This window comes from Haemorhous mexicanus, chromosome 4 (genome assembly GCF_027477595.1).
Source record: "Haemorhous mexicanus isolate bHaeMex1 chromosome 4, bHaeMex1.pri, whole genome shotgun sequence".
In the NCBI taxonomy this organism is placed as follows: domain Eukaryota; kingdom Metazoa; phylum Chordata; class Aves; order Passeriformes; family Fringillidae; genus Haemorhous; species Haemorhous mexicanus.
Window position 1 is genome coordinate 62,691,928 of NC_082344.1, and position 23,159 is coordinate 62,715,086.

General features: G+C 41.0%; 1 protein-coding gene across 3 annotated transcripts in view; it reads right to left on the bottom strand.

The window, feature by feature from the left end:
* The window catches only part of LOC132326642 (complement C1q tumor necrosis factor-related protein 7), a 114,441-nt gene that overhangs the window by 59,306 nt on the left and 31,976 nt on the right, over nt 1-23,159 (bottom strand). For 2 of the 3 annotated variants that reach the window (XM_059845142.1, XM_059845141.1), the window contains exons 2-4: nt 7,383-7,583; nt 6,250-6,495; nt 1,411-5,523 (exon numbers count right to left, since the gene is read on the bottom strand). In XM_059845142.1, coding sequence (XP_059701125.1) covers nt 4,892-5,523; nt 6,250-6,487 — 870 coding nt within the window. In that variant the 5' untranslated portion in view covers nt 6,488-6,495; nt 7,383-7,583 and the 3' untranslated portion in view covers nt 1,411-4,891. Of the gene's footprint in view, nt 5,524-6,249; nt 6,496-7,382; nt 7,584-23,159 lie in introns of those variants that run through there. The other variant, XM_059845143.1, reaches the window with a different exon arrangement.

Here is a 23,159-nt window from a genome sequence, read left to right on the forward strand (position 1 = left end):
CCTTCTTTCTTAATATAAGTCTCTAATACAGGGTCATCCAAACAAAGATTTACCCCTCCTATTTCTTTACACTGGTAACAGGAGATCCAACAAATAATTTAACCCACACAGTGTTCTTTGAACTTTTGGAAATTAAAGTCAGGTAAGAGAAATCTTACACTAATCCTTGCTGCTGCAAGAACAACCTGCGTGGAGGAAAAATCTCCTTACAGCTCTTCCAGCAGGTAGCTGCCAAAACTATACCAAAATTATACTCAAAATTGAGGGATATGAGCCAAATAATTCAAGACACCTTTCTCTTTGTGAATATTTGCTATTTAATGATACATGTATAATATGTCTAATTAATTTTTCTTTTCCCTTAGCTAGTAACTTTCATGAATTGATCTGATGTATGCAGCTCAGACAAAACCAGGTATCAGTGACCAAGGATTTTGTGACAGTATTTTGAAATTTCTTCCTGTGGATGTGAGGAAGAATTATGCCTCTGACATTCAGAAATGCTGATATAATCTCAGTTGGGAGTGTTGACCTGAGGAGTTACAGAAAAATGTATATGACCTCTAAACACTCCCTGAGCTGAAGTGTGGATAGTTTATGCTGAAAGGACTAATTTGCTTTTTGAAAGCATTACTCATTGGTAAAGATAGTGGTATATTTCTTTCTCAGCTCTATTTTTTCCTGTTTACTTTCATGTATTATTTCTTGGATGGGACTCATCAGCTACTGAATGACCTATCCAAGGCAAGCCCCATTTCCACATACAACTGAAGTTCCTGCTGACCAAACTGCTTAGTACAGCATTAGTATAATTATTCTGAATATGAATTTCATGCCAATGGGTAAGTAAATCAATAAATAAACCAATCAGTGAAAACTAATTTATTCAGTAAATATCTTGGTGTATGATTATGAACAGAACCTAGTGGGTGAGCTGTGGAAGGTAAATAGAGTATTAAATGAGCTGCAACAACTGATGTAATATCCTTGGTAGGAAATTAAATAAATTGCTTTCAGTTTTGTATATTTTTGCTTATCCTAATAGTACCTAAATGGTGTTAGGTAGATTTAAAAAGATTTGAAGAATGTCAATAATGTTCTCAGCATTGATATCCATTAGTAATTGTTTCCTCTCTATTGTCTCAGCATTGTAAAACATTGAGAGCCTGTTGCTCCTGAAGAATTTGTATAACAGCCTAACCATGTGAACGTGAATACCAGAAGTGAAAAAAAATGAAAGTATTTAGTCTATGTGACATACTCATTAAAAAATTGAAAATGTAGATAAATGTTTAATTAATTATCTAGGTTAAAAATATTCAGCAGTAGAATATGTGACTAACTTTCTCCTTAATGTCACTCCACCAAGTATAAAGAAAGTCTGAAAGAGTAGAAGACTGTGGACAGCTGTTTTGTTTCAAATAACTCTATTTTTACTTATTTATCTTTACATACACATATGCCAAGTGAATATATATATATACTTTTACCTAAGAATCTCAGGAATACTGATGCTCTTAATATTGTTTGGTGGTTTCCTGATGGTTTGAGGTTTGTACAAGTTCTTGCAGCCTTGATCAGGAAGCCCAAGAGCTGGTACTGCAGTAAAGGCATTCTTCCTCCTGGCAGTTTCTCCTGGTGACACTTCTTTCTGTGGACTGTAGGCAGAGACTAGATGACTAATTTGACCTGGATGACTAATTTTATTGTATGTCATTATGGCATGTGTAGAATGACCAATTTATTGTGTAGAAATCATTGATTAATTTCAAATTTGATAATGAAGAAATTTTGGTCTTTTGCTCCTACAATATTTTGAAACCAACTAGACCTCCCCGTGTACTGGTGTGAATTGTGGGAAGACATCAGCCCAAGATATTTTCCATATAAATTCAAATGTAGACAGATAAATACCCCAAATGCAATATCATGTCATCAAAATTGATATATTTTCAAATCATACACTAGCAATAGCAATGATTTACTTTAGATAATGTCTTGAGACCCTTAATGAGGGCAGGGACACATGGTACTTGTATACATATGTCGTCCATATGTGTAGCAGAAGTATTTTTCTTGCCAAAACTTATCAAAATAATCCAACAGAATTACTTATTTTTAATTCTTCATGCCAAAATATTAAACTGTTCAAAAAAGTGTAGAATCCAAATGGGAAAACTTTGGGAAATTAATGTTACTTTTCTATAATTGTACTAACATAAATCTAAAATTGCTAAGAAAAGGAAAGCAGTAACTCTTGGTTTACTTATTCCCATGGTGTCATTTTCAGCATGGGTGTGGTTGAAATACCTCTTTTATATTGGATTCGTTTTTACAGATTTTTACATGGGAGCACTTTGCTTATAGTTAGGATTGCAACCAGCTATTTTTCACTATAAAGCTGTATATTTTCTCTATTTAATTGAGAAAAATTAGTTTTGTCTGAAAATTTCCAGATGTGTTATAACTACAATACATTCCTGTGGAGTCTGGAGAAAATCAGTCATCCTCTTTCCTTAAGGCTGGGTTTATCAGATTTTCTAATTCTAGTAAAACTAATATGTTACTCCTAACATAAACTTCATACTGATTCAAATGTCATAAACCTATTTCCATATTTATAAGATAATCATCTAATTAAAAACTTATTTTAGTTGCTTTTGCTGCATGATATATCTGCTGGGTCCAGTCCTCCATCTATTGAATTATGCTTCCTGGAAGTCATGGGCCTTGTTCTGTCCTGTGGAATTCAGTGCAGGCAGCACTGGCCATGCCGGTGGTCTTTGTGCCTCAGATAGGCTCTGATAGCTGTGAGGCATCACCATCAATCATAATTGTAAATTATGATTGGACTGCATTTTGCATTCATATTGTCCTTAATTTGCAGATGTATAAATGATTGTACAGCAGGGTGATAAACTGAATCTCCAAGTGTTCTTTTCCATATTTTTCACAGAAAGCAGCCCTTGTGTGACACTAATAAATTAGGTGTCTAGTTAGAAAAATAATCTACTATTGTCTTCTATCAGACATCTCTCACTGTCAAATAAAATAATGGTTGTACAAGCATTGCCAGTTTGATTTGTGGTCAGGGCTTTGCACCTGTTCACTGCATAAAGCAGCAGTGCTGCACTCACAGCCATGAATGCTGATGTGGGAGGAAGTGAGGCCATGGGTACAGAGTGCACAGGCTGATGTTCCATACATAACTGCTCTGCTGGTTCTGCAACCTCAGCAGCACCTTTGTGCCAGTGTGTCTGCTTGTCACTTTCTTAATCTGTTGTAACTCCCTTCATCCATCAAACACACGGAAACAACCTAGAAATTTCCACCTGCCTTGGTCATAACTAAAGTGGGTTCAAGAGTTGTGCAACACAGACCACTAACACTTAACATGATTGGAATAACTGTTAGAAATAGCAGGTCTCTGTACATCTGGGATGAATAAAAGACTGTAAATTGTTGGAAAGTAAGAGGACCCAATGAAAGTTTGCCAGTCTTGACTGGTGTTGAATGCTAGAGAACACGTGATGTTCCTAGATATTTTTACAATGATTGTTGCTGCCACTGGTAAAATGGATTCCCCATTTCCAGTGTGGATTGATATGGTTTCTCACCAGTGGACCTTGCTGTGCTCCTGTCTCATAGAAGGAAGTGCCAGGTACTACCAGATATTTTATCTCCAGATGGGTGCAGGTGGTGTTTAAATCACCTCTTAACCTCATTGACAAGAAAAGTAAATTGACCTTGTTACATGTCTTGTGTAAGCACCATGAATAGAAGTATAAACGTTTTTTGCAACTTTCAAGTAAGTTTTGGAAATACTGAGAATTAGTTGCTTCCTAGGTAACCACTATCCATCTCTACTTTTAATTCCACTTATCATACATCCAAAGGGTGTTAACGACAGCCTACTTTTACTACTCCTGTTTAGCTGATAATCCATGAGGTGCCATGTACCTTTTCCAAGTTCATTGATTTGCTGAATGCAGTTTTCATCTCTTGTGTGACTACATTTATTTCATTGTATTTGGCCATACTGAAATATAACTTCTGTTTTAATGGTGTGACTCAGTTTCATATAATTTACTCTGATTAGTGATTACTGTCCTGTCATTTTTGGGCATCCACAATTATCTTCAGCAAAAAGTTTATACTTTTTTTCCACATTTCTCATAAAAATAATAGATAGCATTTAAAGAATAGCAAAGACACTTGGAATTACTCTGAAAATACCCGCTGGATACTGACTATCTCCAAGTTTCCAGATCTTCCAGCTTTTAATTTCTTTATATGTTTGATAGCTTTGTTCTAGGCTTTTATGGCTGCTCTTGAGTAGTCCTCAGCTAGTATGAATGTGAGGTTGGTTAGCTATGAATGCTATTTGTAGGTGTAAATATCAGATGGGACTCTTCTTGTGACCTGTGCAAGGGCATCCTGAAACAGTCATTCCTATTTTATTCCTCTCCCATCTGTTTTAAATGTATTGCCTGTCTTAAAATGACCAAAGATGATATTGCAGTGAATTGATCAATTTTACTTTAATGTAATATACAAAATAGCCATTCTTAATTGCAAGTTAATACATTTTATATAAAATCCAATGTACAGTATCTTAAATTTGTTTAAATAGTATTATAAATGTAATTTTAAGGAAGAGTCAGTCCTGGAGTGATGCAGTCTTATGTTAATTACAGTTCATTTTGATATCCCTGCTGTTTGTTAAAAAATGCATCCTAGAGTCTAGAAACATCCTTACTCAGATTTGGTTCCAATCAAAGCAAGAATGAACTCCCAGATTTTTTTTTTTCATTTCAACTTTGTTTTCCCCACACAGATGAATAAAATCCTGTGCTGGCATCTCCAGTTTGAATGTCATTTGCCATCTGCTTCAGAGCTCATCTTCATCTGATAAAGCATCAAGGTAATCTGTATCAACATATAAGAGAAATCCAGAAAACAAACTGTCTGCCCACGTTGGATCAGAAAAGAGACCATTTTGGTCAGTGTAGAAGATTTCAAGCCATACTTCATCTTCTGGCTGAAGGTAGATCACTGTGGATCCAGAAGCGACGTCGTGGTTGCCGGTGTTGGCGTCGAAAGTCTTGATCCGGTACTTGCCATTGTGAACCAGCCCAATGGCAAGGTGCTTGTTTGCTAAGGTGATATCATAAGAAAAATAATAAATCCCCGGGATGGCACAAATGAACTTTCCTGTGGATGGGTTGTAGTGCTCCCCCTCGTTGAAGAGGACTTTATTGAATACAATTGGTAGCCTTTCCTCTGGGTAGCTCGTGGTGATGCCAACAGAAAAGGCAGATTTCAGCACTATCTTTCCACACTTGCAGACCCCTGGTGCTCCTGGCTCTCCTCGGTCTCCTTTATCTCCCTTAGGTCCAGGTGGTCCAGCTGGACCTACTTCACCTTTGGCACCAGTCAATCCTCCAGGTCCTTTCTTACCAGACTCACCTTGGTCTCCTTTCTCTCCAGCTGGTCCTAATGGCCCAGTCTTTCCTCTTAAACCTTCAAAAACATTTTAAGTTAGTTAATTGTTGCACATATCACCTCAGTAAATGATTGTGTGGGCTACTGTGTGTGCCTGAACAAACAAGAAAAACATGGTCAGAATTTCAAAATACTCTAGAAATACTTCCACAATTTTCTAGTAAGTTTGCAAAAGGAATGCCAGTAATTCCTACTTATCTTCATGTGTCTTGATTACACATTAAAGAATGTTATATGTAATCAATGTAGTACTGCCTGAACTACCAGGCACTACTGATGGCAGGGACAGCAGCATGACTACCCACGTAGTGATACTTGTGCACTAAGTATTTCCTAAAAATAGAGCATTTTTAGTGCATACCTAAGCACCTGCCAATCTTTTATGCCTGGCTAATGGCACAGATGGGACTATTTATTTGAGACCACACATGGTTCATTCTTTCCAATTTTTTTCTTAGCATTTGTGTGATGAAAGGTTGCATATTTACATTTCTTTACACTGATATATGTGCATACTCTCACTATATTTATATATGCATCACACCTAAACCCACACAGACACATACACACACTCATCATATATAAATAAATAAATAAATAAATAAATAAATATATATATATATATATATATATATGCACACCTATATATAGATAGATATAGATATAGATATACAAGTATAACAGTGATGATGACAGGTCTTGCTTTCTTGTACTACTGTGTTAGTTTACACAAATATTCAATACCTGCACTCCCTTTTTCACCTTTTTCTCCCTTCCTGCCATCTCTACCATCTCTTCCTGGGAGACCAATGCGTCCATGTGGCCCTGGGGATCCGCTGGCTCCAGGAGGGCCAGCAGGGCCTGGCAAACCTGGGATGCTGCAGATATATCTGGTGTAGTAATTTTCTCCTTTGGTCTGGCTTTGAAGAGGTTGTTCACTTGTGTAGATGGCAAAACTTGTAATGTACAGCAACACAAACATCCTCAGATCTGGAAAAAAAAAATTAGTATGACATGGAAAAATTAGTAAGTCACACGGAAATGGCTCTGAATATGCAAATAAGTGTGACACTGTGATGCATTATGCACAAGTAGAGGTGCAGACCTGAACCTGGAATTTCTGTGTTACCAGAATCCATGTAGGAGGCAAGGAGGAAAGTCTGTCGGGTTGGAGCTTTTCCTGGGCACTGTACAAGTTGCTGTATCACTTTCAAGTAATAGCAGCTGTAGTCTGACACAGTGTAACTGGCAAATATCAGCTTTTTAGGGCCAAATGGTGACGCGTGAAAAAATAATCTGGATATTTTCAATGCAACGACCTTTGCAACGTTGATTTTGTCTTTGGTCCCTATATCAGCTTTACAGATAAAAGCCCTCTTCCTGGAGGGAGTTAGTCTGTGCTAGAGGCATCTGCCTGTAGTAAGGATAAAGCTTACACCTTCATTTCATTTTGAAACTTGCCCTTATGGTGGCAAATGCATCTCCAGCTTAAATAACTGCAGCAGAAACTTGCTGAAGCTGCAGAAAGGATGGCAGGCAGTTCGAGAGCTACAGGTTCAGTGCTCCTTGGAAACAGCCCAAATAAACACTTCACCCTCATCGCTCAGGTGGAGCCAGGCAGCTGCCCTGCCCTGCAGGGGATGGTGGGGTGTGAATGGGCTGCTAACAGGTTGAGTTTTTTAAGCCTGGCTTGGGCTGTCATTTACAATGAACTGTGTCACAATATCTTGCAAGAAAATTGGTTTAATCTTTATATATGGTATTTGGGCGTTTTCATAAACGATTGGATGGAAATTAAATTTCTCCATCCCACTGTATAGTGGGATAGTACAAAAAAGTAACTGTAGAAACAGCGACATGCTGAGAAATTGCAGTACCTGGTATACAAAGGTGTCTTAAATTTAGTGTTGCATTAGCAGAGAGTCAATCAAGGGTCAGGTGAGAACCTACAAGGCAACCTGTTTTTTTCTAGTTCCTTTGCTGTCTTCTCAGAAAATTTGTGTGGGCTTTTTTGTTGGAGCTGTCCATTCCGTCAGAGCTAATTTACAGCATTCAAGGAAATCAGAATCGACAGGTTTCTGTGGGGAGAAAAAGAAAAAATGGAATGGGCGATTGAGAAAAATATCTGTGAAATGCAGTCTATCTCTTTTTTACAGTAAATCATAGACTCATAGAACCATTAAGATTGGAAAAGACCTGTAAGATAAGATTATCAAGTCCAGCTATCCACCTAACATCATCACCATGGTCATCACTAAAAATGTAAAATCCACACGTTTCTTGAACACTTCCAGAGATGGTGACTCTGCTGCTTTCCCCGGCAGCCTGTTCCAATGCTAGTCAACCCTTTTTGTGAAGACTGATTTCCTGCTACCCAATCTAACCCTCCAGTGCCACAATTTGACATTATTTCCTTGCACACCATGATTTGTTCCCTGGCAGAAGAGACTGACCCCCACCTGGCTACCACCTCCTTTCAGGGAATTATAGAAAGTGATAAGGTCTCCCCCAAACCTCCAGGCTGAACACTCCCAGCTCCCTCAGCAGGGAGTCCTCACAGCACCTGTGCTTCAGACTCTTCATTAGCTCTGCTGCCCTTCCCTGGACATGCTCCAGCACCTGAGTGTCTTTCTTGAAGTGGGGTTCCAAGGCTGAACACAGGATTCAAGGTGTGCCCTCACCAGTGCCCAGCATAGGGGGACAATCACTGCCCTGGTCCTATTGGCCAGACTAGTGCTGGTACAGGCCAGGTGCCTTTGGCCTTCTTGGCCCCCTGGGCACAGCTGGCTTGTGTTCAGTCACTGTCACCAGCCCTTTTCCAATGGGCAGCTTTCCAGCCACACTGCCCCCAGCCTGTGGCACTGCCTGGGGTTGCAGGACCTGGCACTTAGCCTTGATGAACCTCACACCACCAGCCTCAGCCCAGTAATCCAGCCTGTTCAGATCCCTCTGCAGAGCCTTTTCATCTAGAAATTGCTGATCTCTTTCTTCCCTCTGTGATAGTGATTGGCATTAACTGATTTAAAGCCCCAAGCCATTACATTTATTTGCAGTTCATGATATTTCAACTGGTACATGAATGGCATGGTCAGATCTGCTCAGCAAAGATCAACCTATATGTATATACATCCATGTACACATACACAGTCTTTATGAAGAATCTTTTATTTTACAGAATGGAAAATTATAAACTCTTATGGTATTGGTGATAATGCAGAAAAAAATTGTAAATATTATATTTGGAGAGAAATAAATAATGCTCCAAAATTATCTTTGGTGATATACATTTTGCTTTTCATTTTAGACATCTTGCATCAAATTGGCAGAAACCAAACTATTATTTTTGTTGTTATTTGATAAAACCTTACCATCCAGTCAGGCACAGCAGTCTCCACAAATGGATTACCATATGAATGCTGAGCAGTGAGTGATAACTCCAAGGCAGTTGTTAGCTACCAGACAAACTTCACAGTGATGTTTGCTCTGATGTACTACTGAGCAAACTCGAATAAAGCTCATGGATTTTCATGGGACTTAAATCAGGGACAAAAAAGCTCTTGGCAGAGAAGAAAACTTTAAACACTTAGCCAGGAGGGAACAGCTTGGAGGGACTTCATGCTTAAAGCTGCATATGCATTTTACACAAAGCTGATGGATAAGAAGCAGACATGACCTAAGGATCAAGGACTGGAAAAAAGTCCTGTCCTTTGCCAGATGAAAGTCTGAATCAGTAGGCTGGATATTCCCACATTGTGTTGTGTGTAAGACATGCAAAAACAATCTCAACAATTTCTAGTTTTGCCTGTGTCAAGGATATGTTACAAATCAGAGTAAAAACCTTCACACAGCTGCTCCTGTCAGTGGCTGGCCAGTACCTTATTGATGTGTGAAGCTGTCTCCATCTCCCAGACCTCCCCTGCTGCTCTTCTCATACGCCTGCAGGAAATTAATTAGTCTGGGACATGTATTTCTGAATAGACCATGGGAGAAGTGTCATTTGGGGAAGGTGAGAGGAATGGGGTTGTTGAGACAGGGATGTGCCTTAGATGGCTGGGGCATTGTGTTTGGAGAACCAGTTTAGGATGGAGAAGGCGTAGAGGACAATATACAGAGATTTCATTTTTTGGGGGGGGTCTTAAGGAGTGATGGAGCTGTGTAGCTGAATGGTGGGAATACAGTTAGGCAAACAGAGCTGGGCCTGGGAGAAATGGTTCAGGTGATGATGTTTACAGACCTGAATTTATTCTTGGGGAGAGAACAGAAAGCTGCTTCCAACAGTGGTAGCCAACAAATGACATTTGGGAAACCATGCATTAAGCCAGAGAATCAGGACTTCTCTTGCTCTTTGGGATTCTTGCATTTCTTTGTGCATAGCAGCAGCCGTTTCATAAGAAGTGGGGGGGTATGCCTGTCTGTTATTGCAGTCTCTTGGAAAGAGACTCAAAAAGAAATCTCCTCAGACCAAGGAAAGAAGGACACTGTTGAACCCATACCCCTATTTCCCAGTGAGCGCCCTTAAAAGCATTACTGGAACATTAAAGGTAAAAAAGAACATATGACCATGGCTTTTGAAATTTCAGGTTGACATAGGAGACACAGGAGGCCAAAATCAGAGATTTCATCTTCACAGGGTTTTAAGAAGTTAGAGGGTATAAGAGACTTCCCAGATCCCTTTCTCAGCAGTCACCTATTGTTGTAGTTTTATTGTTGTAGTTAAATATTTGTTCACAGAGAGTTAACTGGGAGGCAGAACGTGAATCATAAATAACACTTTGTTCTTGGCTTCTGGTTGTCCTTTTAAAGATAAAAAACTTTTGTCCATAAACTGGGGTAGGAAACAAAGTCATTTATATATGCCAAGTAATTTGTCTCCAGAGAAAAACAACATTTGAGGAGTTCAATGTATTTTTCCACAAACTGAAAGCCAGAATAAGCACATGGTATTCTTCTTCAGAACAATAACAGACATCTTATCATAGCTATCACCAAAAATAATAATGAAAATGATATAAACTCAGAGTTAGAATAATGTTATTCCATGTTTAGGAAATGGCATTTCAATAAGTTTCAAATCCACTAGGCAGAGGAAGAATGCACATCAAGGCATTCACTGGAAGATGATGGACATGCTGATCAGTTCTAGTCGTAGAATCATAGGATGGTCTGTGTTGGAAGAGACCTTTAAGATCATCTAGTTCCAGCCTCCCTGTAGTGGGCAGGGACACTTTTCACTAGAACAGTTTGCTCAGAATGGTTTCTGAAACAGATTTTCCAAGTGAGTTCCTAAAGTTCTCTCATTCATTTAATACTGAAAAACCTTCAAAAAGCCACTGGTTAAGGTGGCAGATCTGATCTTTAGATCTGCCACCTTAACCAGTCTGTTAAGGTGTCATATCTAAAGACTCAAAAGCAGGTGGCCAGCAGGTCAAGGGAGGTGCTTATGCCTCTCTACTCTGCTCTTGTGAGATCCCACCTGGAATGCTGTGTCCAAATCTGAGGTCTTCAGTGAGGAAGAACATGGACATGCTGGAGCAGGAGGAGGAGACCACAAAGACAATCAAAGGTCTGGAGCACCTCTCCTATGAACATGTGCTGAGACAGTCAGTACTTATAGGTGGTACTTGTGAGAAAGATGGAGACAGACTGTTTAGTAGGGCCTGTTGCAATAGGACAAGGGGATATGGCTTTAAACTAACATAGGGTAGATTCAAAATAGACAGAAGGAAGACATTTTTTATCCTGATGATGGCAAAACACTGGAACAGGGTGTCCAGAGAGGTGGTCAATGCTCAGTCTCTGAAAACATTCAAGGCCAGGTTGAACAGGGCTCTAAGCAAAATGATCTAGTTGAAGATGTGCCTGATGATTGCAGGGGGGTTGGACTAGATGACTTCTAAAGGTCTCTTCCAACACAAACTGTTCTATAAGTCTATGATCTCCCTTGAGAACATACTCTGTAAGTTAGATCCCCATTGAAGCCAGGGCTCAGCAGAGACGTTTCATCAAGACATTAGGAAATCTCATTTCATTACTGGTATACTCAGACTATGTCACTAACATTTTTTTAGACTTAGAAATTCAGGGACTGTAAGAAATTCCCAGTTTGGAGACTTTCTGGTATATGATCTAATCTTTCTCACTTGTTCAACTATGTAGGGCTAATTCTAAAATTTATTAATTGGCATTGTTTTGAAACAAGCCTAGAAGATTTCCCATGAATCTGTTGTAAATAAAAACTGGGTCAAGTGCCAGTAGCTATTAGTCACAAACTACCCTGGCTATGTTCTTACTTTTGTCTTGCCTTGCTGGCTTTGAATTCACTTCCAGTACATACACAGAGCTGTTTAGGCAGTAGAACAGTGTTTTGACTTCCTTGTGCACAAAGACATGGATAAGAAATTGTGATACTTGTGGGCCCTTCCTGTCTGCAGCCCTGGCAATGGATTAGTGGTAAAGAACAAGATACTCTATATGTCCTTTGGCTTTCCAAATGCAAAGGCCCCAAATACCCCACCTAGCTACCAGGAATCCTCACTGAGAGATGCACAGACCTTCCCCAACTCTCCCATCCAGGAACTGTAGGGTAGGAGAAACAAAATGTATAAGGAGGTAATAAGTCAGGAAGAGAGGTAGAGAGAGAGACATCTTCAGCAATTCATTTGAAATCTCGCTGGCTGTGCCAGTCTATTCCCTCTCAAAACATGATCCACAAAAGTCAGCTGTGTCCACATGCCTGAAGGGTTTAAACCTGCCATTCAATCTGCCACCACCACTTACCTTTCTACAAGGCCTTAGAAACAGGTGCTTATGGTTTGGCATGCCACACTCAGCAGTTTCTTTGCTTTTTATGATTTTTATGCCATTAAAATGGGAGTCTTAATGATGGATTTTTTTTTCCCATGGATTTTACAGTGATCATCCACCTTCAGTTGGCCACAGCTTTATACATCTCCCAGCTTGTTTTGTGTTATGGGGACTATGCTGAATTTCCAGAGCTTCACCTGTAACACCACACCTTACTGTAATGAATCAAGGCCACAGCTGGCCATTACCACACTGCTTGGGTTATCTGCACAATCCAGCAATCTTCACATGGCTTTACACTGTTCTGCTTTCCTTGTGTAAGAAGGGGAAAGTGACCCAACAGTTTTTGAGCAGTCTGAACTTCTGATTCCCAGTACCAGAACAGCTGATGGTGCCCAAAGGAATCATTCAGCCAGTGGGAAGGACCATTAGCTAAATATTTCTGAGAAAAAAATCCTTAAAGGCCTCATAAGCAGTGCTGACATTTAACAGTCTCACATACTTAGGTTTGCAGTCAGTCATGTTTGAGCAATCTTCTTCATAACTCTGTGAATGCAGTCAGATTCTTCAACCAATGCAGTCAGATTCTTCAACCATGTCTCAAGGCTCCATTAAAAATCAAGTGCTTGTGATCAAGGCCAGAAGCTTAGTATGCTTAATTTTCAAAGTATCAGAAGAGTGGGAGCAATTTTATTTCTCAGTGTCTGTCTTTAAACTGTCTCTCCAGGTATTCCCATTATTTGGAAAATTGTTTTTCTGAAAAATGCCAGAGAGCCTGGTCAAGGTGTGTACTGGTGAAATAGCTTGACTCAGCTGGTGGGAATTTTAACAAGAATGCTGGCAGGCAAAGCAGTTTCACTGCCAGCTGTACCAGAACACACAAATAAATACAACCTGACAGAATTTGTTTTGACAGAAAGCCAAGAAATGAGGCCAGTTGCTTACAGTTGGCAAGTGACATGGAGACAAAAACATGTTGCCTTGCAGTGTAGAGAAAAACAGATTTAACACTGGAGACTCAGGATATGAGTGTACCTACACCTCAGGTACTGGATTATTTGAAATGTGTTCTCTATTTCCTTAAAATAAAACAGGAAAAAGAGACAGGAGCCATAAATTAGAAGCTGTCATCAGGCATGACCTAGAATTTGAAGGGTTAGTTACGAATCTGGACTGGAATACAGCATATGGAAGCATGTAGGCATCTAAAAATGTGGATAGGTGCCTAGAGCAGTGTGCCCATCTCCTGTGAAAAGTCCTTCCATTCAAGCAGGCTTCCTCCTCTTGGTTCCTCTCCAGCCCTTACCAGGAAAATTTCCATCTCCTGTCTTAGATCATACTGCCTTGCCAACCTTGTAATGAAAGAAGAGAAATAAAAAACAGGCTGGGTAAGCCATTTTGGATGGTCTGGAAAGAGGTAAAACAGGGCACAAAAAGGTCAAACTACACATGGAGACAAATAAGGGCAAATTCTTGCCACAGATTCTTGCCACAAGTCATGGGGACAGACTTCCCCTGCCTCGTACCTTGTGCTCACTTGTGTTCTCACCTGGACTTTGTGAGCAGAAGTCCATAGAGAGCTCCCCTCATGACAGCAATCCCTTTGCACAGGAGTGACTGATGGGGGACAGCAAAGCAAGAACTACTTTGGGAGCTTCACTGGATATTTAACTGAATATGCTGTAGTCCCTGGGCATGGCTTAATTCTCATGCCCTCAAGGTAAATGTTGTTTGTTAGATCATGGACACCTCTGGAGATGGATTCTCCTCCACCCAGTTGCTCCCTTGGTACAGCCCATGGCACCAAAGAACCGTGTTCACCATGTGAGAAGAAAAATGTGAAGATAAGAAAGCTTCCAGACCCTCAGAAGGACACTCCTCCTCCAGCACATTGTTTTCTTCTGGAAGTTCATCAAATGATATCACCCTGGCACTGTGCCTTTCTGGGAACTGTGTGGAAAAATAGGCATCCAGCCAGGGACTGCATTCTACATTGAACTAGGCAGAGACCAAAGGAGCAGTTTAAAGGCTTAGACTGCACTAAGCTGGTTGATTTTTCTGAAGCAAGTTGGGGAAGGTGCCCATAAACTTCTCTGGCAGGGGAGCAGTGGAGGCTGTGCCCTGGGGCAGGGAGCAGCCCTGTTCAGCTGAGTGGCAGTCTCTGGTCCCTGTCCTGCTGTAAATGGAAGAGGATATCTGTCCATGGCATGACATGAGTAAATTTTTTTCAAAAACCATCATAGTTAAGCTTTTAGGCGTACACTTGCAACAAACCAAGCTGATAGCTTTTCTTGAGGAAAACTGGAAATTCTTCCTACCTGGGCTGTACAGATGCTCAGGACAGCAGTGTGAGACCCAGGCTGTGCACGCCTCACAGTGCTCAACGTATTAGCAACCTGAGGACATCTCAGTGCTGCAGCTTTCTAGCAGGGCTACATCCACAGGGCACTGCAATGTTCACTGCCCAGAGCTGCAAGCTCTCCATCTTCTGACCCTTGCTGTAATGTTGGCTTGGTCAAGAGCAGCAAAGACAGAGCTTCAAGAAACTGAAGTCAAACATGAAAGGTGGTAGTGAATCTGAATCTCACAGAGGTGTGAGTGTCACTGTGTCTCAGCACAAATGATAAATGTGTTTAAAAGCTGAGGTTTTACTTTAAATTAGCAGTGCTTGAACTTCTGAAAGCCTGAAGCATTTTGAAATGGCATGAGAGCTTTGAAGCCTCCTGTGCTTTCAGAATGCCACCTACATTGGCTTGGGTCCCCAGCCTCTGGGACTGACAGGCTCTCATGTCAACCCTGGTGGTCTCCATTTTACTGCTCTGACTTGTCAGTAAAAACCTGGCTTGAAAATCTGCATACTTTCCTGACTCTGGCTGTTCTGAGAAAAGTCCTGTTCTCCTGGAGGGAGTCTACCTCAAAGCTATTACTTCAATAGTATTACTTCCATATTTATATTGGAACAGAAGAAGGAGAATTTGGCCTGGTTTAGTCACATGTGCAATTGTTATGGTTAATGTCAGATTCAGGAGATTGGAGCCAGGAAGATATAAAAATAGAATAAAATTTATGTAATGTCTGCTTTTGGGTAATAGCAGGTTTTTAAAGTATGCTTCTTCCTGATTAAATCAAACCTTTTATTTTCAGAGAAGTTGACCTCGTTGTGAGACAGAAGGGCATGCACATTAGAAAGACAGCTCTAAAACAGTTTGGAGCTGTGAAATAAAATTCCATTTAAATTCTGTATGATTTGATATTTTCTCACTGAAACAAAGGTTTCTGTTTCCATAGCAAAGCAGAGGGGACAATGCATCCTTGCTCCCAGCAGACTTGCCAGGGGTGCTGTCTGCACCCAAGCCTACCCTTGCTATCTCCAGCACCCAGCTGGTACCCAGCACACTCAGGACCTGCACTTCTGCTTGATGAGGCTGATGTTCTACAGCTTCATATCTTGTGTGGGTTATTGTGTTGGGCAAGGGCTGGCTGTTCCCTGGGACTGGGAGAGATGGAACTCACAGGGAACAGGGTGGCAAGACAGGATCTCACCAGGCAGAGCCCATCCGCAGCAGGAACCAGGGCAGCCTGGAGATGGCCAGAGACAACTGTGGCATCTGAGGCCAGACCAGAATATCAGCTTGTGGATGGGGCTCAGCTGGGCTGAAATGGGGTCCTGGGCCATGGGCAGGGTAATGGGACACCCCAGGAGAGGCAGGCAGGGATTTCAGGGATGTCAGTGCCTGCAGGGCTCTGGGAGGTTGCAGGTTGTACTTATTCAAAGAGGAAGAAAGCATTGTGATCCTGGTCTGGCAGCACAAGTTCAGTCTACACAAATGGAATTAACAGTTTTCACAAGGCTTTCAAAGGTTTGTTTAATTCCATATGGATCTTTATGCCTCTCCCCACTGAAGCATTCACTGAGCCACGTAGACAACCTGTGTCCTTCAGAATTTTGTCTTGCTTTCATCTGTTTCCTAATGAGAACCATTTCTATGTTGGATTGTTTGGATTTGTAGAGTCTCAGTCCAGCTTGTTTAGAGTTTGTTTACTACATGAATTGCCATGTACCGAGAAGTGTCAAACTTGCTTATTTGAAAAAAAATTTTGAATTGTTCTTATAACACATTGTAAAAATCTAAATTCTGTTTTAAGAGCTCTTTCATGTAGAAATAACACTGACAGTTTTTTTTTTTTCTTCTGTATTTCTGATTTGGATTATTCAGGCGGGAAGTTTTAAATTTTCAAGTAAAAAGTTTATGAAGAAAATAGAAGTATTATCTCATTTATTTGTTTTCTAATTTGTACTAACCTTGAAAGTGAAAAACTCGTGCTGTTATATAGAATTCTGGAGGGTCTATCCACCTGTTTGGTTAACTATTATAGAGTACTATATATCCTAATCACAGTCTCTCCTGACACATCTTTTTTTAAAAAGAGTTTAATGAGGAGAGGAGAGGAGAGGAGAGGAGAGGAGAGGAGAGGAGAGGAGAGGAGAGGAGAGGAGAGGAGAGGAGAGGAGAGGAGAGGAGAGGAGAGGAGAGGTTTGTCTTCTTTTGTTTGACACAAATTTGTCTGACACACATTCTCTTAGAAGAATGACAGTTTTTCTTGTGATATAATAACTTCAGTTTGATACACATAATTATTTGTCAGCCTGCTTCTGTATGTACTGAAATCAAATGCAAATCTCTCTTTTATTAATGGCATTTTATTAAATTCACAGAGAGGAAGAAAGAAAACAGAGCACAGAGTTTTCTTTCAGGAGGTCTAATTTCTGTTCCTCGATCAGAAATGTCTATTTCATGGCAATTATTTAACCTTACACGATTCTATTTCTTCACCAGTAAAACAACAATATCAAAAACATTAGGGGTAATATTGCTCTGTTGATGTAAAAGCAGGTAATTCCAAGAGTACTTTTCAGATTTTGCTTTTCTTAAGTAATTGTGAAGTGCCATTTTATATTTCAAATCAATTCTCTCACGGGAGATTAAAATGGATGAAGTCAGCATAATTCTTCCAGGTTTTTTCATTACAGTGCAGATGAGGCATCTGATAACCAGTCATTTCTGACAGAAGGTGTTTTCTCACTTAAGTTCCTGCAACAATAATTGGTCTGGTTTCTTTTGAAATCCATCCTGTCTGGGAAGTGTTTGTTTCCTTGGGTTCCTCCAGGGAGCAGCACAAAAAAGCTGCAGCTGTCAGTCAACATGCCACTCTTGAGTAGGAAAGTCTGGCCTTTGTCTGGTAAGGAGCAGCTTTACTTTGCATGTGGTGGGATGTGATTTCAGCACAGTCTCCATGGGGCATGAGTGGGCATTCCCAGATGGTCTGAAGGTCACAGAGTGTTTAGCAACCAGTTAAATCTCATTTTCACTTTAATTTCCCCTGATCTCAGTCTGTCAACAAGTTCCACCTAACCTTGAATCACAGAATGTTACAGTCACCTTAGGACGTCCCTGGCCCAGCTGGTCTTCCCCTGGCTGATTGAGCTGCCCGTAGCAATAGCCCAGCTGGAGCCATCTGACCCACAGAGCAGCACTCGTGTGCACAGCCAGGTGGGCTCCACTGGGTGACCCCAGGCTGAGGGATCCCTGTGCCTGGGGGGTACCAGCTGGCAGGTCCTGACACAGCATCACTGGGCTTCCCTTGGGCAAGGAGCAGACAGGACACCCAGGTAGCGCGCAGTCACACCCACGGGTGGCACAGCCTCGGGGTGCAGCTGCAGTGCAAACACAGCCCCAGGCAGTGGAGTGTGCTGGGTTATGCCAAAATGCATATATTTGTTACAAAGAGAAGTGATTGTAGAGAACCCTCTTCACAATTCCATAATCAGTGAATAAAATTCTCCGTTATTGTCGTGTCCGGAGTTTTGCTCGAGTTTCTCTCAAGCATCTCCAGATATAGTTTACAACGATGACAATAAATTCAGTGTTATTTTGCAGTTGCAACTCCATGGCAGCAGATTGCCATGAGCCTTTTTCCATTTTAAACAGTGACCTTGATTTAAATTTATTTCTTAAGAAATTCTGGCAGGTTTGAGACAAACAGTATGCCAGAATCACTTCTAATGATCTGTCCCCCAGAAATGTCCTTACATAATTGTTCATACAAATAAAATATATATTAAAAAGAGGAGTCATGTCGGGCTCAGAGCGTATCAGCTTCAAATTTCCATCAGGGTAAAGGGTTTTGCAATTTCCACTTTAATGGAAACCTACAGAGATTCAGAACATATTGACTTGCAAATAAAGTTGAAATACATAAAACATGGAGAAGCTTTCTCTTGCTTTCGTTAAAATGACCTTTCTTTCTTTCTTTCTATTTAAGTTTTATGGCATGGAATCAAGATGTAAAACTGAAAAAAAATTATTACAATTTAAAGTCTTTCAGATCAATTCAGGCAGTCAGTTTTCCCTCAGCTGGGGCATATTTTCATCACAGAAAAACAAGTGTTTGTGTACGTGTGTGTATGCACACACATGTCCTTACATATACCAGCCAAAGGAGTCCTGTTTTCACTTAGCTTTTCTTCAACGCCCTGGAGCATGGTGGATACATTTTATATAAAATATGTTATTAAAGATTTTTTTTTCTATTTGACTTTTACTGATAGATTTAATTTGCTTTAATTCAGATCTATTCTCTGATGGCCTAAATTACAATGTACTTAGATTAGTTTCTAGCTGATAAACAGTAAGCTGACATGCAATAAGTGATTCTTTGGTTTTATCTTTGTTTTAGTTATCTTCAATGGGCTCTGCAAAAAGTTCTAGTTTGATATTTGTGATTTTGTTTATTGCTTAAGTTACCCTGTTTTGGAGAGGTAATTGCAATTGAAAACTCTCTTATGCACAAAAGTCATGTCTTTCCTGCTTAGAATTCTCCTTTTCTACCTGTGAGATGCTGTGATTTCTTATGAGTCTTCACTTTTTCCTCTGTCTTTGGAAAAGTTTGAATGTATGCTCAAATATCTATATATTTGTACACACACTGTAAAGTTAAAAAATATAGGTCTCATAAATTTATCAGCTCATGGGAAAGAATATCAAAACACTTCATTTGAAGATATTTTTCTTGATCTAGCTGCTCTTTTATGGTTTTTTATCTATTCTGCTTATTTTGTTATTGCAGGAAACTGGGTCTCTGCAGAAGTTCATAAGCCACTGCTGTTCCTTCTCAATAAAATTAATTGGTGTCCCAGCTTGTTCTCTTGGAGCAATTATGAAATCAGCTGTAACAGTTGTTTCATCATGTCTCTGGTTTGGGATGAGTGTCACCTCTGAAGAACTCTGGTAAACATGATCAGAAGCCCTTCTGGCCCTGCACCCTGTCTCAGGCAGTGTCCTGCTGCGGGCTCTTGGACCATTCCCAGGGATGTGGGCAGCACAGAGATGCTTGCACAAGGTTGTCTGCCTGTTCCCCTCCAGCTGAGGGCTTCCAAACTGAGATACATTCTGAGTCCTTGCTTTCTTGTCAGCCTTGTTGGACTCTTTATCCATAAACTTGGAAAGAGCTCAACCTCTGGCTTTTCACAACATTTCTCATAACTGGTAAATTTGTTAAATTAATTATGCACAGAATGCATTTTTTCCCTTAAACCTTTTTGTCCCCATTAAATAGTTTTAACTAATAATTTCATTCAGTTCCTTCTATTTCTTGCTTTAAAAGACAGTGATTAATCTGCTCATTGGTATGTTCTCTTTCTCAGAAAGGTAGTAAGATTATGATAGCCACTGCTTTTTCTTTGTTTAGTATTATAAATTTTCAATTTAAAGTTCTAGTTGTTTTATGGTCCACCAAATTGTAAGAGCTGTTTTCCTGTGGTGTATTAACATCAGTAAGCAAAATTGTGAATGACACACAAGAACAGTTTTCATGTTATGTCCTTAGGTCAGCATAAACCCATCATCTCTAACAAAAAGGCTGCAAAAAATGCAGCTGCCTGAATTGTGCCGTCTGGCCTCTGCCCACTGTAGCAATTGTCATTCTGCTAGACTCAAAAGCCAAGGAAAGTCATATATATATATAACCCCTTTGAGTTCATCAAAGCTGCATAAACTATGTGCTAGCTACAAACAGCTCAAAGCACAGCCTTTCAAATACTCTATAAAATACTGCTTTCATTGGCACACTTTTAACAAAACAATCATGATTTCTTAATACAGATGTGTCTCATTATTATTCAAAACCTAGTTTGTTTATTTATCTGTTTTAACCTCAGACCATCAGATTGTCCAGGCCCTTGTTTTGCTCCTCACGAGCAGCCAGCTGTACACAGCAGTGTGACTGGTGGCTGCATGTCACAGCCACAGAGCTGGCTGGGTCACAGGGTGGTGACTCTGCCACTGCCTGTCAGGGTGGCTTTCCCTCTCCTCCTCCTCCTGTGCCTGCCAGCCCAGAGCTCCTCTCTCTGTGCTGAGCCCCTGGCACTGCTGAGCTCTCCTATCAGGAGCCCAAAGGTCAAAATCTGTCCTGCTCCCAACAGGCATGTGGGGAAAAGAACTTTTCCCCCTTTGTTCCCTGTCTGTTGGGCTTGGATTCCCCTGTGTTTTTTGCTTCACTTGCTAGACATGAGGCTGAAGGTGAGGGGAAAGGACAGATACAGCAGCATGTGAAGGACTCCCAGGAGCAGCCAGGGCCACCTTGGTGCACTTCTGTTCCGCCAGAACTTCTGTTCCTCCGTGCCCATGTGGGACAGAAAAAGGCACCTGTCCAAAAGGTTGGAATGTTAGCAGGAAGGTGGCAATGAGAAGGCTTCTTTCCTCTATGTGATGCTGTAGCTGGCTGAGTTAAAAGATGGTTGGGAAAAGTCCTTAAATGGAAATCTCAGACATGGAACTTGCTTTTCCTGCCAGAAATCTGGCTGAAGTAGAGTGTTTGTTGTGGAGAATGTTGAAGTTGTGGTGAGCCCAGATGTCATAGTCACTTCTCCCAGTTTGGAGTCTGTCTTCAGCCTTTGGCAGAGATGCTGTAGGCCAGCAGTTACAGAGGCAGAACCTGTTGGAAGGCCACAGGATGTAGGGCATAGCCCCAAGCCTCATGTACTGTCCTTGCCTTCCCTTCAGCTGTGGGCTTCTGAAGACGAGTTCTCTCTTCTTAGCCCTGAAAACTGAGCTGCTGTGCAGATGGTACCACTTGTACAGAAGAAATCCCAGCCAAAATAGCCTCCTCTCCAGAGACCCTTGGCTGTGGAGAGCTCTGGGCAGCAATGACTCACCCTTGACTATTAGCAAATAGAGTGGGTTTGGCAAAAAAAGGGATCCCATTACCCAAGGGGGTTGTTCTGGTTTGGAGTTTGATCTTTAAGCTGTGGGCTTTCTTTTTTCTACAATTCTTTAAACCTTCCATGTTTCTGCCTTGTTGATGTGTGCTGCAGGCCCAAAAGCACAAGGAGCTGGGAGCTGCAGGGGCAGCCAAGATCTGTGTGCACTGGGTGGCACAGACACAGCCCTGCTGCTGCTGCTTCCTGACTACAAATGGTCAGTAGCTCAGCTTGCCTTTGGAATCTGAGAGGGAAAAGTGAGTGTAGCAAGAGGTTGTGCAAGCCTCCCTGGGGTAAGCAAATGGGGAGTTTGTGCTCTTGCCTGCAGGAGTGTCTGTGTTCCAAGAGTGGGCAGCAGACAGGCTCATCCCAGGAGCAGCAGGACGTGGCTGAGGCTCCTCAGCCTTCTCACCTGCAGTAGCAGCTAAAATCACAGTGGGCAGGGGCCAGATGGAGGCTTTGTGCTGCATCCCTCTTGCCCATGAACTTGCACCGTGTCCCAGACACAGCAGCCAGCTCAGGAATGCTGGGGTCTCTGTCTGACTGTGTCCATGCCTGTTTACCCTCCTGGTCTAGTCTAAATAGCAGGAAAAGGCCAAGGGCACATGAAGTCTGATAAGACCATTTGAGGAGTTACCAATGCTATTCTCTCCACGAAAACAACAGACATTTTTTGAAGGGCATCTGTTCCCTTCATTGCTTTCCTCTTGCTATGGCCTGTCTGGTCTTTATCCTGTTGGATAACACAGCTCCAGTGTAACAGGGCATTTCATTGCTCATGGTCTTCCCTCATTCTGATTTACTTTTATCTCAGGCTAAAGCTTGCAAACCTTTGACTCCTGTTTACAAATAGACAGACTGGATAATATTAGCAAATATAAACAGTCCTCTCCATGAAAATCCTATTTTAAACACAGATTTTGTAAAGACCAATTTTATCTCTACCATCTGTAGCTAGTTAAAATTCCAATTGTTTTTTCTTAAAAAGGATTTGGATAGTAAGCATGAGATACATTAAAACTAATATAAACTGTGGCCTTTTATTAGGAGTTTAGAAAAGTATCTAAGAGAGACCTGGGTTATCTGCAGCCTTGAAATAGTGCTGAAAAAGCAATGGTGCTTTCAGTTCTCATAGGTGATTTTTTTCCTCTTCTTTTACACTCCACAATATATTTTTCTAACATTTATGCTCAAACTTGCATTTGTTTATCTTCAAATAATTTGTTAGATGAATGCCAGATCCTTAGTTGACATTTTAATTAATCTAGAATCAGTCTGTTTATTTTTATTTGGCCCAAGCTGGAAAAAGGAGATCTATAAACTAAGGATACAGTCAGTCAGTCACTGCAAAAACCTGTGTACCAATTTACAATGTAACTATCCCTCTTCAGTTTGTTGCTGCCATCCTGTCTGTCTGCTGGGGCTCCCTTAGTTTGTAGATTTGCCACTTCTGTGAGCTGTTTAACCCATCTGGCACTGCGTTAAATCATCAGCAGTCTTTGCTATCCAGTACTGTTGTGTAGGGGAAAGTGAGAGCCAGAAGGGTAAGGGGAGGCTTCCCTGTGGTAGATGGCTGACCAAGGCACAGTGC